The 15878-nt window shown below is 42.5% G+C and overlaps 1 protein-coding gene across 1 annotated transcript in view; it reads right to left on the reverse strand.

The window, feature by feature from the left end:
- JAZF1 (JAZF zinc finger 1) overlaps positions 1 to 15878 on the reverse strand; it is a 192192-nt gene that overhangs the window by 3549 nt on the left and 172765 nt on the right. The window contains exon 4 of the mRNA XM_035556408.2: positions 4246 to 4415. Within this exon, the coding sequence (XP_035412301.1) occupies positions 4246 to 4415 (170 nt within the window). The remainder of the gene's footprint in view (positions 1 to 4245; positions 4416 to 15878) is intronic.

The following is a 15878-nucleotide window of genomic DNA, read 5'->3' on the forward strand; positions in this document are numbered from 1 at the left end:
CACACTCCAGAAGCTACACGAGCATGCCACCCTCTTCAAGTAGGGCTGGTTCAGGTGGATTTCTTGTTTCATACTCATCTCCGGGCTGTTCCTTTACAAAAATCCCACCCAGCCTAGCAGCCTGACCTACCTGCTTCTCAGTGTCCTCTGAGGGAGGACAGGGAAACGGGAACATCGTCGTGTCCCCTCCCTCCTCCTTGCCCCGTAACTGTGCTGCTCTTGCTTCTCACGCAACTTGTGCCCTACCGAGCACTGGCATGAGTATGGAAACACGCCAAATGTATCTACGTGAGACAATCTTGAACAACTGTAACTACCAACACACCAACAGTAATTAAAAAAACACCCTTGCAAAGGCAATCTACAGACAGAGATGAGCCATGGTTTATATGCCCTTTCAAACACCATCATAAACCGGGCGTACTCAGGAAAGCACCTCTACCACCCCAGTGAATTTCAGTCCCAGGTAATGCACCTACACTGATAAACTGTTATTTTTTCATGTAGGAAGAGCACGTAACTTCAGAACTGAATTCACAGACTACATAGAAAAACCAAGCTTGTACTTTCTGGGCAGCTAGAAATTTTACAAAGGCCCGGAGAAGCTTAGGTTGATTTGCTTTTCTAGAGCATTTGTAGGTGAGAGATGAGAACTCAGGCTTGCTTAGATGAAATCAGTTGTTGACATCTTGGTATTTCATGATTGCACTGATAGAGATGCATATAACTACGTTGTGTGTGTACGTACTACTATTCTCGTGTTACTGTATTTGCACAGTCTGCAAAAACTATGACAAATACTCTAGGGTTTTGTCTGTAGTAGTGTATACACATTATTTGTGGGATTTTTGTCTTTATTGTGCATTGAACTTTATTTGTTCTTTGGAAGTTGCCTGAATCAGTTTATCTACATCATACACGCATTTTGAATGTCCTTCTCCTGAGCTAGCACCCAAGTAACTGATACAAATAGGTGGGGTGTAATAAAAGGAAAGCCAATTGCCAGCTTCACAAATCCAAACCAGCTCCAACAGGTGACATCTTGGAAAGCACGTGAAGAACTCATTACCCACCGACTACTGGATAGGTCACCTAAATGTGAATGTAAAGCCTGTATTTGGCAAGGGTGAACTTTGAAGAAACAAGACGTTAAGGTTCCTTTGAATCTCTTAGATGATTTTCTAAAATCAAATTAACGGCTTCAAATACAAAGCAGATAAGAAATAGTAAAACAGCAAATGACAAACTCTTAAATACTCATCATTTCCTCTCTCGGCAACTGTAAAAAAGAAAAAGAAAGCAAGCTCCAGAAACTACTTCAGAGAGTGTTAGGCACCTAGAAGTCAGCGTACTCCAGATCCCTTTAGCTGTTTCAGAATATCCCAACAAACAAGTTTACAAGCCACTAAAGTAGTAGTTGTTTTTTTTTTTTTTTTCCAGAATCTTTGGCCCTTCAAGAAAAATCTGTGCCATACTGTACAGAGGGCTTAGTACCAACGCATTTTATAAGCCAGCAATTTTATTTCTTAAAAAAAATAAAAGTTCCTGAAGAACAATTAAATGTTTATGACTGCCTTCTACTGCAGTGCCTATGGGAAACTGCCAGCAGACCAGCAGATAGCAGCTGGGCAGAAGGCCAGTAGGGTCTTCTGATACTCATCTGGGCTTGTGTATAAACATGTTCTTATTACAGTTTCCATTGTCTGCCCCAGCCCACTCCTTGGGAGTATTTGTTGTACTCATTCTTGTCTTATTTACCTTTCCATAATGACTTTTCAGTGCAGAGGCCATCTTTTATCCTTGTACATTGTTTGCAAAAAGGAGCCCCAGTCCCTATTGGGTCCTTTAGGCAGTCCTGCAGTACAAATAACACACCTAAAAATAACATCTCTGCTTCTCAAACGTACGTCACCTAGGGCCAGACAAAAGAAAACTGTGTACATTCTCCTTTCCTCCTCACTCTCTAAAAGAATGCATCCTTTCTCAGCCGTAAAGTGAGCCTGGCAATTACTGTATGTGCATGTCCGTGTTCCTGTTTGTGGCTCTATAATTGTTTTACAGCCCTGACTGTGATTATCCAGTACCCACCAGAAAATCCCAGCGCTTTGATCACAAGACTCCCTACCCAGACTCAGCAAATAATTCATCTGAGGAGGGGGTTAAGTAGGAGGAAGACGAAGAGGAAACAAGAAACACAGCTGACACAAAACTAAAAGGAAGGAAACAAAGATAAAAATGTAAAAAGCAGAAAAAAAAAACAGGTTGAAAAGAAAAAAGGAAGGAAGCAGAGCCCCCAGAAAAGAGAGATGAGGTGAGGCAGAGCTAAAGGAAATGTATTTTCCTATCTGGATTGAACAGAGGTGAGTCTCTGAGAAAAATACAGCACTTTTTATTTGCTGCTGCTCTCTGTCTGTCAGACTCTCTCTGGGTCATTAATTTGTTCCCTGTCCGACTGCTCGAACATTAATGGTGTACGAGATATCCCTCAGACAGTCCTCATGCATTTGAGATGAAGGTAGTGAGATAGCAGAAGCAGGCAGGAACAGCTTGCTTATTTGGGCAATAAAAAGACAGAGGGCTGGCAGTCAAACAGAGAACAGACAGGATATAGCAAATTACAGGGTTCTCCTTCTAGCCTGTGCCATTAAATGAATGTTTTCTGCAACGCATAGATGCCCTGTGGGCATACTGACTTCTAACAATCACCATGGCTTGTTTGCTTCCTGAGCTAGGGATTTAGCATTTATGCTATACCTTCCATCCGACACAGCTTCTGCCACACAGGAAAAGTATTAATCTCACTTAATGCGGTTATATCTGCAAAGTAATACTTGAAAAATAGGCTCAAAACATCTTTCCCTCTGCCCTGCCCCCTGAGATAATCTTTACACAGGTCAGACACAGCTCCGCAAAACCAGACTTGTACGTCGCTAAGAAAGGAGCACGCTGCTTTCTTGCTCGTGTTACAAGTATTTTAAGTAAGCATTAATTAGCTGATCTCCGAGCACTGTGCACGAGCTCGAGTCTCGTGACCTGCTGCTAACAGAGAAGGCACAGCCCAGAACAGCTGCAGGATCGCTGCAACGCATTTTCATCCACTACACGTTTTCACGCACAGTTTATTCGTTCTTGTCACAACTGTTTTATCTCAAACGTTATTGGTCTTCCTATATTTCTCTTTCATATTTCTGTTCTCTTCTAAGTCCCTGCTTTTCAGTTATTTAAAGGCAAAGCCATAAAATAAAACGAGTATAAAAACAAACCCCACCACTACTGGTTTTTCTAGGGTGTAGGTCAGTGGTTGAATTTTCTAGTACTTCATGCAAAAAGTTATTTAAAGGAATTGTAGCCAGTACACTATTTCTGATCCCAAATTTCAGTGACTGCAGAATACTGAAGTCCAAAGTGGTCAATAAAATTTAATCTGCCCCCGCACCCATTCACGTGAAGCAATATTCCCGTCCTCGCACCGTCACAGCGTGTTCTTTACCAGCCAGCTCAAGGTTCAAAGTTAAAGATGTTTCACTCCCATAAACAGAAAATTTTCTCATGACGGAGTGTAATCAGAAAGGGGAAAAAAAAAAGTTTCCCAGCATGTCACGCAGAGGGACGCAAGCCCAGCGCTCAGGGCCAGACACAGCGACTACTGCGCACATGAGTCACTGGGTCACTGACCCAGCACAGAACGATGCCAGAATCTCTCCAAGGCTCTGCCTTCTCGAGGTGACCTCTGACTCGTGAAACGTTAACCACCACCTTCCTGCACATCACCTTTACCAGAAGGAGTACGCCGGGCACGGTGTTGCTACAGGGGAGGCAGCGTCTCTCTCAGTTACGCAGAAGGATCCCGGCATTGACGGGCAGAAGCTTTTTACTTAGTGCCTCTGAAAGGGACCCATGAGATCATTTTGCTGGTATTGCCTCCTGGGTTCTGCACTTAATTTGTCTGAATTATAGAAAACTAATTAAAACGTGTAAAGCATAAGTCCTAAGAAAGTCACCGTACGTAATCCCATTTGACAGACAGGGATGCAAAGGCCACATTCTTTAAAAACCTCACAACTTGGCTGTGCTTCAGAGGAAACCGGTGAATAAAATACATACTCTGCTAAAATACCACAAAAATAAATATGACAAGTCTATTAAGCAAGAAGGGTATAAAGTGATTTTACAGGCTTTCCTTTTTTTTTCCCCCTCTCCTCTCTGCACCAGCTGGAAGTAAGATAGGTTTGCACTACTGCTTACCTTATATCTTTTTTTACATCCAGGAACAGGACAGGCAAAAGGTTTCTCATCCCCTCCATTCATGCACATTGAACTAAGGATAGCTTCAGAGCTGATAGCACTTTCTGTAGTCCAGGACTCATCACTGTCTGATTCTTCATAGTCTACTTCCTCCTCATCATATTCACTACCTAGAAAAGCAGGGTGGTGAGATAAGGATAAAGAGCACGGCAAGATAATGCATTCTGTATTTATTACATCAGTTACAATGACTTGTAATTTCCCCACTTCTGTCTTTGCTGGAAGACAGTTTTAATTTTATAAACCTCTCCTTCTTATAGCCATTTATTCTTTCATAAAGACACCAGTGGCTCTTTTTCTGATAACCGAGACAGGCATTATTCCTGTATTTTCATAAACAGTTAACTGTGTGGCACAGAAAGTTCAAAGGATTGATTTTAAACTGCACTTTCATTACCCCTCAAACAACGGGATCCCTCCGTCTTTCCCAGGGCCCAAACAGAAAATGTGTTTTTCCTCCCCCTTGCAATTAAAGCTAATTTTAAGGCTTTTCTTTATGCAATACAATACTGAAGAGCGTAATTCTACAGATCATAAACAGTGTAAAATAATATGTTGACAAGTCCTAATGCATTTACTAGCCCTTTGGAATTAATAGGAATTATAGCACAACATTAATAAGAATTATATTGTAGCAATTATAGTTGTGAAATTCATTCCCTCAGGTGTGGGGATAAATTGCATTGTGTGGCTGCCCTGCGCAGAGCACATTATGTTCCAGATATGCTACAAGAGCCGTTTGAGCAGCTGGTGCTGAGTTTATTTATTATTTTTAATTGCAATAACTATTAATGAAATTCTCTGAAGAAGTTAAATGTGAAACAAGAGAAATTGGGAAAGCAGAATTCCAACTGTAAAAATACAGTTAAAAAAAAAAAAAGGCAAGGGAGGGAAGAGCCCCAGCTGATTAAAAAGAAAATATATACACAGAGGGAGAGAGGGGGAAAGCTTAGGGAAAGCTTGTGTGGTGTCAGCAGGAGGTGGTGCTGTGTTTCCCCTCCCCTTTATTCTTTCCCTTTCCCAGCTCTGCTAAATTTTATCCTTTCTGCTGAAAGACGATTTGGCTCCGAGTGCTGGAATAGCTCCTGTTATTAAAGACAGTTATATGACACTTGCATGGCTCTATTTGCTTCCCTCATTTGCCCTTTAAGTGCATGCCTCTGAGCAGCTCGAGGCAGCAAGGGGAAAGCGCAGACAGATGCCTTATGGCACTTTAAAAAAGAAACATCACGACTTCACAAAGAAAACCCGTGCAGCACTGTACAATGGAGTCTTTGTTTTTCTCGCTTCTCATGAAACTGGATCCGCACCTATCGCCTTCATTTTTCTCTCCTGATCCCCCTCCCCATGTGCTCCCCCTCTTGCTCGGCACCTCCCAATCATTAAGCCAAAAATGCATGTCAACTGGTAGCTGGGAGCGCTTCGGGCTCCTGAGCTTTAATCAGATATTGTAAGTCAGCTTACAGATGTCAGGCTATACACGTTTCTTTCCTGTGGTTTCCATCCTCACAGGGTGGTGCGCAGATGAGGGAAGATGGATTGTTTCCCACCACCGCCAAACGCGGCCGCGAGCGCACGCACACACATTCTGCGGGACATCTGGAAAAGCGCGCCGCTGCCCGAGATCCCTGATCCCACACAGAAGGACTGAAAGCCAAGGAAAGCATTATTGACCTCTTAAAATATTTCTGAACTCTAGGAACAGTTAACCTAAAATGAAGTTAAGAGTTGTTATAGTTTAATTAACTAATAAAAAAAAAATGGAGGCAAAACCACAACTCTGCTTCTACGATTTCCTGCCCTTGATTGTATCTTGATGGAAAAAATTCCTCAAGCTGTTCCTTTCAAACTTTTTAGCTTTTTTTTTTTTTTTTTGGCAAATGCAACAGAAAAACCTATTGTAAATAGATACACACATTTCTAGGATGAGAACATATTCAACCTTTCTAGACACCGATACCAACGACTTCTGCCACTGTAAACACCTCCTTAAAAGGGGGCTGATTTCCCCACAAATAGGATTTTGTCCTCCCCCAAAAATATCACCCAAGACCGTGACATCACTAAAGATATCACCGCTTTCAGGGGTAACAAGAAGCAGGCTTTTATAAAACAGCAATCAGTGCATTAGAGAACCTAATATGCAATACGCTGCACAAGAAAAAAAGATATGTGGAGCAGTGGGGAGTAGAAGTAATTGTAATTATGCATCTCCATGGGTTTTCCTTTACTTTAAGGCATCCTTTAATTTTTTAGTAACTTTGTATAGACCCAATTCTGTAACAACTTCAGCCTGCTCTTCACTTACAGGTAGGCTCGCTGAAGGAGAAAGAGAGAGGAGAAATCAAAAAGTGTGCACAATCATCTGCAAGGTCAGAGCATCCCTATGGTTTCACTTTAATTAGCTTACCTGAACAGAAATGCAAGATTTTGTCTAGTACAGTGAAAAGAGTTGATTAAACTGTAGAAACAAATTCTCTAGTGCCTCGGGTTTTTAAACCAAGACCTGCCATTAGGGATTTTACAAATAGGATGGTACGAATAACCATAGGGATATACTTTCCATCGTTCCCTAGCCAGGCATCCTGCTAATGATGCGAAGTACCTTGAAGGCACAGTACTTTGTACAAGCTGGAACTGCAGAGCCTATCGCTGCTCTTATCTAACAGCGTCCTACTGAACTCACTGGCTTGTACTCTCTTCTAAAAAAAAAAATAAACAAATCCCAAAATGTATTTAAGAGGGCCCTGGTGTAAACAAAATGTAAAAACTTACTGTCTTAAAAAAAAAAAATCATTAGCAGTAAAAATTTATCCTTTAAATAATTATGTTGTTTCAGTTGCCACAGGAAAACAACACTGATTTAGCCGGGCTTTTAACCGATTCCGCCTCGGAATTTAATTTCCTCCGTTGTCAGTGCCTAGGCGCAGCAGCCCAGGCGGTGCCTCGCCAACCTCGCCGCCTGCACGCAACAAAGCGGCGAAAAGGAGGAAAAACAAAAAAGCTCGGCACGCGGCTTGGCGCTGCCATCATAAACAGCCCCCGGGCCGGGCGTTTTAATTAAGTGCTGCATGGCCGGGGCCGGTGGCTGGGCCAAGCGGTTCCCACGGCGAGCAGGGTCCCTGGCCCTGGGCTCCACGTCAGGTGTAGGAGCTGCAACACGGCTGCAACCCGAGCCGGCGGCGGCGCCTCGCTCCCTCCAGGCAGCCGGCCAGGGTGGCGGCACTGCGCGGGGGAAGCACGCAGCACCGTGCTTTGATCCGTGAGAGGGCTCTTGCTTGCATTAAAAAAGAAAAAGGAAAAAGACCGGGGTGGTGTTGCATGATAATAAATGTAAATATTTGATCTGAAAAGGAAACGCAAATGTTTAAGCACATTTGCATCTAACCTGTGGCCTGTTTCGGGGTATGACAACCCAACCGCTGGACTCAGAGAAGTATCTGAAGGAACTATTAAAAGAGCTCCTGGTGACCTGGTTCGCCGAGCTCTGCCAGGGCACTGCCCTGTGCGTGGGAAAGGGGCTGGGATGCTCTGCTGGGGCACGTTGCTCTTTTGGGGGACTGAGCAGAGCAGCTCAGCACACATGCCGGTGGCCTCACCGCTTCTCCTAGCACTCAGGAGGCAGATCCAGCACCCCACATCGGCACTCACAGGAGAAATGCCAGAGCAGGACTTCACAAGTCTGAATAGCAAAGCGCTGTCCCCACATTCAGCGACACGCACTTCTCTAAGATGAAGTGTCTGAGGATGTGGAAGCAAAGGATGACAGAGAAGCACTTGCTTTCTGCAAGGTGTTGTACGAATACACCGTATTATTACTGTAACTAAATACTAGTTCTGCAACAGCAAAAACCTGCCTTCTCCACCTCTCTCCTCTGGCAATGTTCTTTCTGAGTCTCCTTGCTAGCTCACTGCTTTTTACCAAGCCAGCTGCATCACAGAGCTCTCACGCTGAGACCCTGCCTAGTTGTAGCTCAGCCCAGCCGAGAACCAGTGCTACATCCTCCCAGAGACCAGGTAACATCTTCCCAGCGCTGCCCCTGCCCTCGCATGCAGCACGCGTGCTCCAGTCCCGGCCCCCAAAGCTGTTTCCTGTCCTCACTCCAGCAGCTGTACCAAAAGGCTCACTTCATCTGTGCCACCCCTAGTAGATTAAAAAACGAAACAAAACAACACAGAAGCATGGAAAGAATGCTCCAGTTATGTTTTTTTTTTTTCCTGGAATTTTCCACACTGAGACTATGTCACTGCCCCTCAAGCAAGACGTGGGCTCCACTGGTGGAGAAGGACACCACGAGGCACAGCTGGCAGAGACTGCCCTGTCAGAGCCAGGTGTTACATAAAATTACCAGTTAGGAAAAGGCAGAAATTATCCAGGCTCACAAAACTATGCCAACAAGTTATTTTCCTTTCAACTTTTATACTGCGTTTAAACAAAAGCCATCACAAGTGAGATGGCTGGCTGCACCACGGCACCTTATTTGCCAAAAGAAAACGCACTAAAAGGGATTATGATTACTGCTAAAATCTCTTTGTAGTGTAATGAAGAGCAAGGTTGTACCATCAAGACTTGCTCTACCTCTTCCTCCAGTCGGTTTTGCTACTGAAGGCAGTGAGAATGCTGCTTAACCCTACCGCAAAGACCTGACCTCTTGAACGCCTATCTTCTACTCTTCGTTCTTCCAGCAGATGAAGTCAGCACTTTAAATAGCTCAAAAGCATCTGGCAGGGAGTTTATCATCTGACATTCTAGAACTGACAACATCCCAGTTACCCTGCTGAGGATCTGGAGCCTTATCTTTTAGACTTGTGGAGGCTACTTGGTATTGATGCCACTGCGGCCAAGACCCAATTCTACCTTTTGTGCCCATGCATTCATTCTACCGTGAGATTTACAGAGGCATTTTTTCCTCAACTTCACATGAATCTTGGTTCTAGCAGGTGCACATCATTTGTAGTTGTTTGATGTGTTAAATCTAAAGACTTCTGTAGTGTGCACTGGAAAATAAAAAGGCAAAGCTGATTAAAACCAGCACAAGCTGTGTGCGCCATTACAATGAATATGATCTATCTTGATCTAAAATCAAGAACATTACGAGTTCTTCCTTTCTCCTCCCAAGAAAAAAGGCAAAACGAAACATCCTTGCCAATTGCTTTTGTGACCAGAAAGCATACATTCAAGTATACAATGAATAACTAAGAGCAAATAGCTTACTGCAGCGGGAAGCACCATAGCTAGTGTCACCAAAAGTTCACGGTTGTTCCAATGATCTCTCATAAAAATTCAGCTTCACACTTTGTCCCATGCGGGACTCGCAGTTTGTATTTCACAGAACCAGTTTTATGAGAGCACTTCTTATGTTAAGAAGCTTGCATTCCCATATACCGTGACGGCTTCCTTGATTTAAAAAAAAAAAAGTGAATTATTAATGTTATGTGAATTTTCGTCTACCACTAAAGCACATTTTCAGATTTGTCAAAGTCCTTCCCTACATGTCCATGGATGTGCCCAACCTCCCACCGTGCTCACCAGCAGGGAGAACATTCCCACAGCTGACACTCGCTGGTGATCCGAGGGCATAGAGTCATTCGAAACAAAATATTCTTCCTTAACAGAAAGCACAGGAAATAAATGCTAGGAGCAATGAAACACAAAGCAGTTAAGTAACATGTCTCACAGCTGCTAGGCAAGTCTTTACTTGAGGGGCTGCAGCAGGACCAGGAGCTGCTATGGGTGGCACAATGCTCTGGGCTCTGGAAACTGCAACAAATTCCTAACATTGGATCATCCAACGAGCCTAAGATGGGGTTTCCTTAGCTTGCTTTTTCTTTTGGGGGTTGGGAGGAGAAGGGAGTTAGAGGACAGAAAATGTTTTTCAGCCTTGGTGACATGTCCATTCAGATTAAGTTTTTGTATTTCCAAAACCATTTTAATCACTGATGTTCACAAAAAATGATGTGTGCACATGGAATACAAGAAAAAAAAAAGAACAAAAAAAGGGGGTAGCTTAAGCAGATGAGTGCATAGTGCTGGTATTTTAGACTGCCAATGCATATTGGGGTTTGGATTACGCCCCTTCATGAAGTCCCCGTGGTGAGCCTGGACTTTCGTCAGCCAGGCACAACGCACACCGTTGTCTTTGCTCTTACCCCAGCCAGCATCTCTGAACCTCGTTCCCAAGCGAGAGGCAGATATGCTCTCCGAGCCAGCTGAATGCTTGGCAGCCCTGCTGTCACTTGAGGGAGCCGCTTGAGATGGTTATGGTTTGTCAAATGGGCGCCTGCCAAGGCTGGCAGAGACCTCCATCCCTCGGTGCGATCACAAAAGAGCCATCAAAACAGCAATTACTGCTTATTACTGGCTTGGACCCTCATGAAGCTGTGGGGACGCAAGGGGCATGCCCCGGGGATGCTGCCAGCCCCCGCGCAGCGGGTCCCGGTGGCTGTGTGGTCTGCGGTGCCGCTGCTGGGCAGCGCGCTCGTGCCAGCTCCATCCGCGTCCTGCCCTTCCTCACGACACTAGTCAGAGCAGGATTTGGCCAGAAAAATGGCTTCTGGAGTACCCGCCCTTCCTTCCAGTCCTCTCTGAGCAGAGATCAAGTGTCAGGCACTAAATAATGAGCTGTTTAGGAATGAAGACTATTTAGAGGAACTAATTTTCTATTGTTTCTGGCTGCTGCAAGGCTCAGTTAGTGAATAAGCACCACGAGCATTTCAAAAATGTGCCTCGTGTAACGATGTGCATACGGATTCGAATACAAAGAGCAATATGACTTTCAACATTATTTAAATGCACAAAGTACTTAAAAAATGGCTCTAGAGAATTGTTAGACAAAAAGGACTTTTTCTCGTTTGTTTGCCTCAATTGAAGAGTAGCTTTCAGCCACCAGGGTCTGCTCTACTGAGGGGGAACGTTTAAGCAGGCAAGAAGGTGTTTAGGGGTGTCTGGACATCCTCTCAGAGGCACTCGAAGTAGCTGTAGAAATGGCAACTGCAACTTGGATAGTCATAGAGAGGGCCTGAAAAGCTGGTCTGAATTGTGGTACCTCAACCAGTATCGACCCACAAATACAGCAATGCACCCACTGACAACCTTAGTGCTTTAAATAAAATGGTAGATTGGTCTGTTCCCGAATTTTAATGCACCTTTAAGGTTTAAATTAAACGCTCAGCGTAAGCACATGCTGAGTTTTAAGTGACCTAAGATGCGTTCGTTCTTAGTAAGTCTGAATCTGCTTTGGAAATCACAGGAAGACCTCAGATCCTGGAGGCATAACAGAAGTGCATGCTGTATTTTCATGTAGAATGATTTCAGCTGAGCAAGTCCACTTGGGAAATCACTCCAAAATCCTGGAGCTAAAGCTAGGAAAATAACAATGGTAAAAAATAAACATCATGCTTTTTCACTGAAGTATTATTAGTATGGTATTAGTATTACATATTCTTATTTGCTGTCGGTAAAACTGGGAGCTCCTTCCAAATTAGATCTGTTCAACTTTCTGGGCTACAAAAAAAATCAAAGCTTATCAAGCTAGGGTTAAAAAAATTCTGCTAGAGCCAATATAGGGGTAAGGTGGATATCTGTCTTTGTATAAATGTGTCTTGATATACGCATACCGAAGGGCACTCTTTGAAAGTAAAACACAGAAAATCCCAACCCAGCGATTACAAATCCATTATGAGCAGTTTGCACACCCCTATAAACAGATCTGCTGTAACTCACTGAATGTATAAATGCAAATAAAACATACATGCAACAAGCTGAATAAAAAAAAAATCTCTCTATTTTCAATTAGTAGTGAAACAGCAACTAATCACAAAAACATGCATGTAAAGAACCAATTCTGGCAAAAACAGTCAACTGATACCGTGGCATGTGTTTTGGAGAACAGGACTTTCTGAAAACGCTGCAGAGGTGCTAAAGCAAATTGTTGTAATGTCACTGCACAATGTGCTGTTGAGGTTTTATGGTCACACTGCGCCAATAGTCTCGGGAAGTTATTTTGCATTCTTATATAAACTTTTTTTCCCAATCCTGTTTTCCACAAAAAAGGGCTTTCAATAATGTACAATCTTCTGTTTATACGTAGTACAGGAAAAACACGATAAACCCAAGAACACAATCTCGACTTTAAACATATTTTAAATGTAGATTTCTACAACTTCGTATAAACAAGAATAAGCTATTAAACGCTCACCAAAAGAGAGCATAAGCTTCCTGTAATTAAACGGCAGTGTTTTACATGGCAATTCTTTTTTAAATCATGAAAATAAAAAAGTAAATAAATAAATCAATCCAGCAGACCCCTCCCAACTCAAGGCTTAACCTGTAAATTAATGTAGCAGCAATAAAACCTGTGCCAGCTGGAATCCTTTCTTTCTCTGGCTTTGGCATGAGCCACACGAGCAGGTATATGTTTGAAGAAAAACAAAGCAGGACATTTTCCACCTTTAGTCACGGGATATTAATTGAACTCTGGCAAATGTTTAAAGATAGTCTCAAAATGTTCAAGAAAGAATTAAAACCAGTTGGGGCTGAGAAAAAAAGTAAATCCATCCTTCTTCCCCCTTTCTCTCCCCCCAAAACATCTGTTCCAAACTTATACTCCACAAACCACAGCGAAGAACATCCATAATTAATGTTATTTTGGCTTTTTAGTTGCTAGGCCTGCACTCTGAGGTTACAGATACAAAAATACAAGTTCAGGGCACTGTTACTGTACTTAAGGACTCTCCTGATGCATATAACAAAAAGGGGCAGTTTTTCTGTTCTTTTTCTTTCCCCTTTTTTCATAAAAAGAAGGAAAAAAAATAGAAGCAGTATCAGGAAACAGTTTCATGTTTAAGATAAAGGATTACAATAAAAAGTACCTACATAAATGAACTGCAGTTTATGAAGCTATGAAAATGCATTGGAGACGTGTTTTATAACATCAGGTTAAACATGCTTTACAGCTGCACAAAAGCCATTCAGCCACTTAGAGCACAGGCCATAAAACCTGCAACGCACACAGTCCTCACCTACCCCAACTGCTAGGTGCTTCCCATTTCTCAGCGTGCAACCCCAAAAAGGATGCACCAAGCTGGTGCAACCCAGGGGTTGAATTGTGCCAACCCCTCCTGCGGCTGCCTGCCCATGGAGGACCACGGTGTAATGAAGCTGCAGAGACCCGAGGCGGCTCAGCACTCTTTAAGCAGTTTGGGGTAGGAGGAATTTCATGCCCTGGGAGGATTACAGACCCTTGCCCAGCAACGAGGGAGGCAATGGCAGATTCTCCATGTCAATGCACTGAAGGCTGGGAGGGTTTATTTTGGACAAAAATGTACTTAGCACTTTGTTCTACCTGCCTTTAAATGCTCTGACCACCTAGATTTAAGAAACTCCTTCACTTTTGAAAGATAACCCAGAATAACTCAGAAACAATAGCAAGGACTAAGTTCATTACTGAGTGAGGATTTTGTCTTCCTGCCTACACATAAAATCTACAAGAGAGGTTTGAACTTTTTATAATTAAACCTATGTTCTTCTTCTGAAAAAGATATTCATTTTTAACATCCAAACATAAGAACACATTCAGTAGGGAGTCACGTCTCCCGTCTCTTCTTTTGATAAAAGAAAATCTGCACTACCTTTGGTATGCTGTCACAAACCTTTCTTTGAAGCTATCACAGTTTCAATCAGGTGCATGAAACACGTTAGCAGGTGTGAGTTGTTTCAGATGATATATCACTGGCCTACGGTTGGAATTAAAGTACTTTTCAAGTTGTTATTTTCCACTGCTCCTTGGCTTCTTGTATCCTTTGGCATTAGAGGCAGAAGTGTTCGGAAACTGCTCTGATTGATGCTGTCTGACTACATTAGGAAAAACTTCACGAGACAGAGGCTATGCTAGTGTGGAGAAAGCATCAGATCTGATCTTCAGCAAGAGTTAGGGTGGTGTCTCTCAACTGCAAGGCCACAAATGCTAAAAAGACAAGAGAATATTTAGTTTTGGGGTCAGCTAGCCCATACCTCACTTGGTAACATACGAGAGCTAAACCACTGTTTTTCCTGGCATTTTACATCACTTTGGTGATCACGTACTGGCTAACATCAACTCATAATACACCGTTTCCCCTGTGAAATAAACCTCTCTGTGTTTTAAGTCATCAAGTGTGAAACGGTATGTTAGCCCTCGCTTTTTTCTACTTCTGATTTGCGTTGGCTAAAGTACAAGGAAAACTCAAACATTTGCTTAAGTTTCACCATCTTCAGCACACTGAAGTGCTGGCCTAAGTAAGTAGGATTTTTTTTTCTGCTAGGCACCGTGAAAACTTTGAAAACCCTAACTGCTTTCAGTATGCAGACATACAGCACTAGTATAGCTGGAGTGTTTTCTTCAGTTCACTCTCTTCTGTACTAGAATGGTGCAAATAAATCCCATTCAATCTCGCAGTGTAGTGTTTTATGTGAACGTGTGCATGTATATACGTATGCATATACAGATATACATTTCAAATAAGCACCTAAAAGTTCCCTGTGCTCAACTCCAGCTTCCAGCTTTCTGAAATACATTTGTGCTTTCAGTTAGTAATTTTCAAGGTAATTAGCACATTATTCATAAATCTAAATAGTTGTTTTGTTTTTTTTTTTGATCTTTCCACCAATTGGCCCTTGCAGTGTAAACACACAAACCTGAATGCTGTCATTGTTAACCAGAACCACCGAAGTTCCTTTTTGAGTGTCAGCTATTCCTACATTAAACCAATTATGCCACAAGCCATGAAAGGCAGTAACATTTAGACAACACGCATTCTACAAAACCTGTGGCTTTTTTTTTTTTTTTTTTTTTTTTTTTTTAACACATTTGGGCAAAGAAAGATCAGGTACAATGGAGGCACTTCTATACCAAAAACAAACCCCAAACCCTACCACAAATTAACACAGAGATAATCTTTACTTTCAGCTTACTGTACAATTTCTGTTCTTGACCCTGTTAAAAATGGTTTGCCAGGTTAGACTACTAAGATGGGGATTATAAAACAGTTCCTGCACTTGGAAGTACTTTAAATCTATGAGCCATGGTTCTATTACTGCTTTGTAGCTCAAAAATCAAAACTAGTGATGATTTTATGAGTAGCTATAGTCTAGACAACATGGTTATTTTTCAATGAAATTGTTCCTCAGGGAGAGTACTGTGAAAACTCCCATACAATTAATTACAGGTATGTGCAACTAAAATACAAATCTACTGCACAGTAGCTCTACATTTGCTGGCGCATTTTACATCTGTATCAAGCAAGAATGCTCCAAACGAACTGGGAAGAGGAAATACAATGAACAGGTAACATGCAAAGCTACCCAAAGTGAAGGAGATAAGTAGGATGCGACGTGAAATTTTTGATGCACCTTCTCCTCTAGCAAGATGCAGACAGCACAAAATCAGAAGACTGAGCCAATCTTTCCAGAACGTTTTCTTACAGAAAACCAATGTGTTCAACACATTTTTCCTGCCAAGTTAAAGAGAAAATCAGAAATTTAACAGAATTTTAAGGGAAATTCACCCATAAAGCAGGAAAAGAAAAAACAGAAA

Source organism: Cygnus atratus, chromosome 2, assembly GCF_013377495.2.
Source record: "Cygnus atratus isolate AKBS03 ecotype Queensland, Australia chromosome 2, CAtr_DNAZoo_HiC_assembly, whole genome shotgun sequence".
In the NCBI taxonomy this organism is placed as follows: domain Eukaryota; kingdom Metazoa; phylum Chordata; class Aves; order Anseriformes; family Anatidae; genus Cygnus; species Cygnus atratus.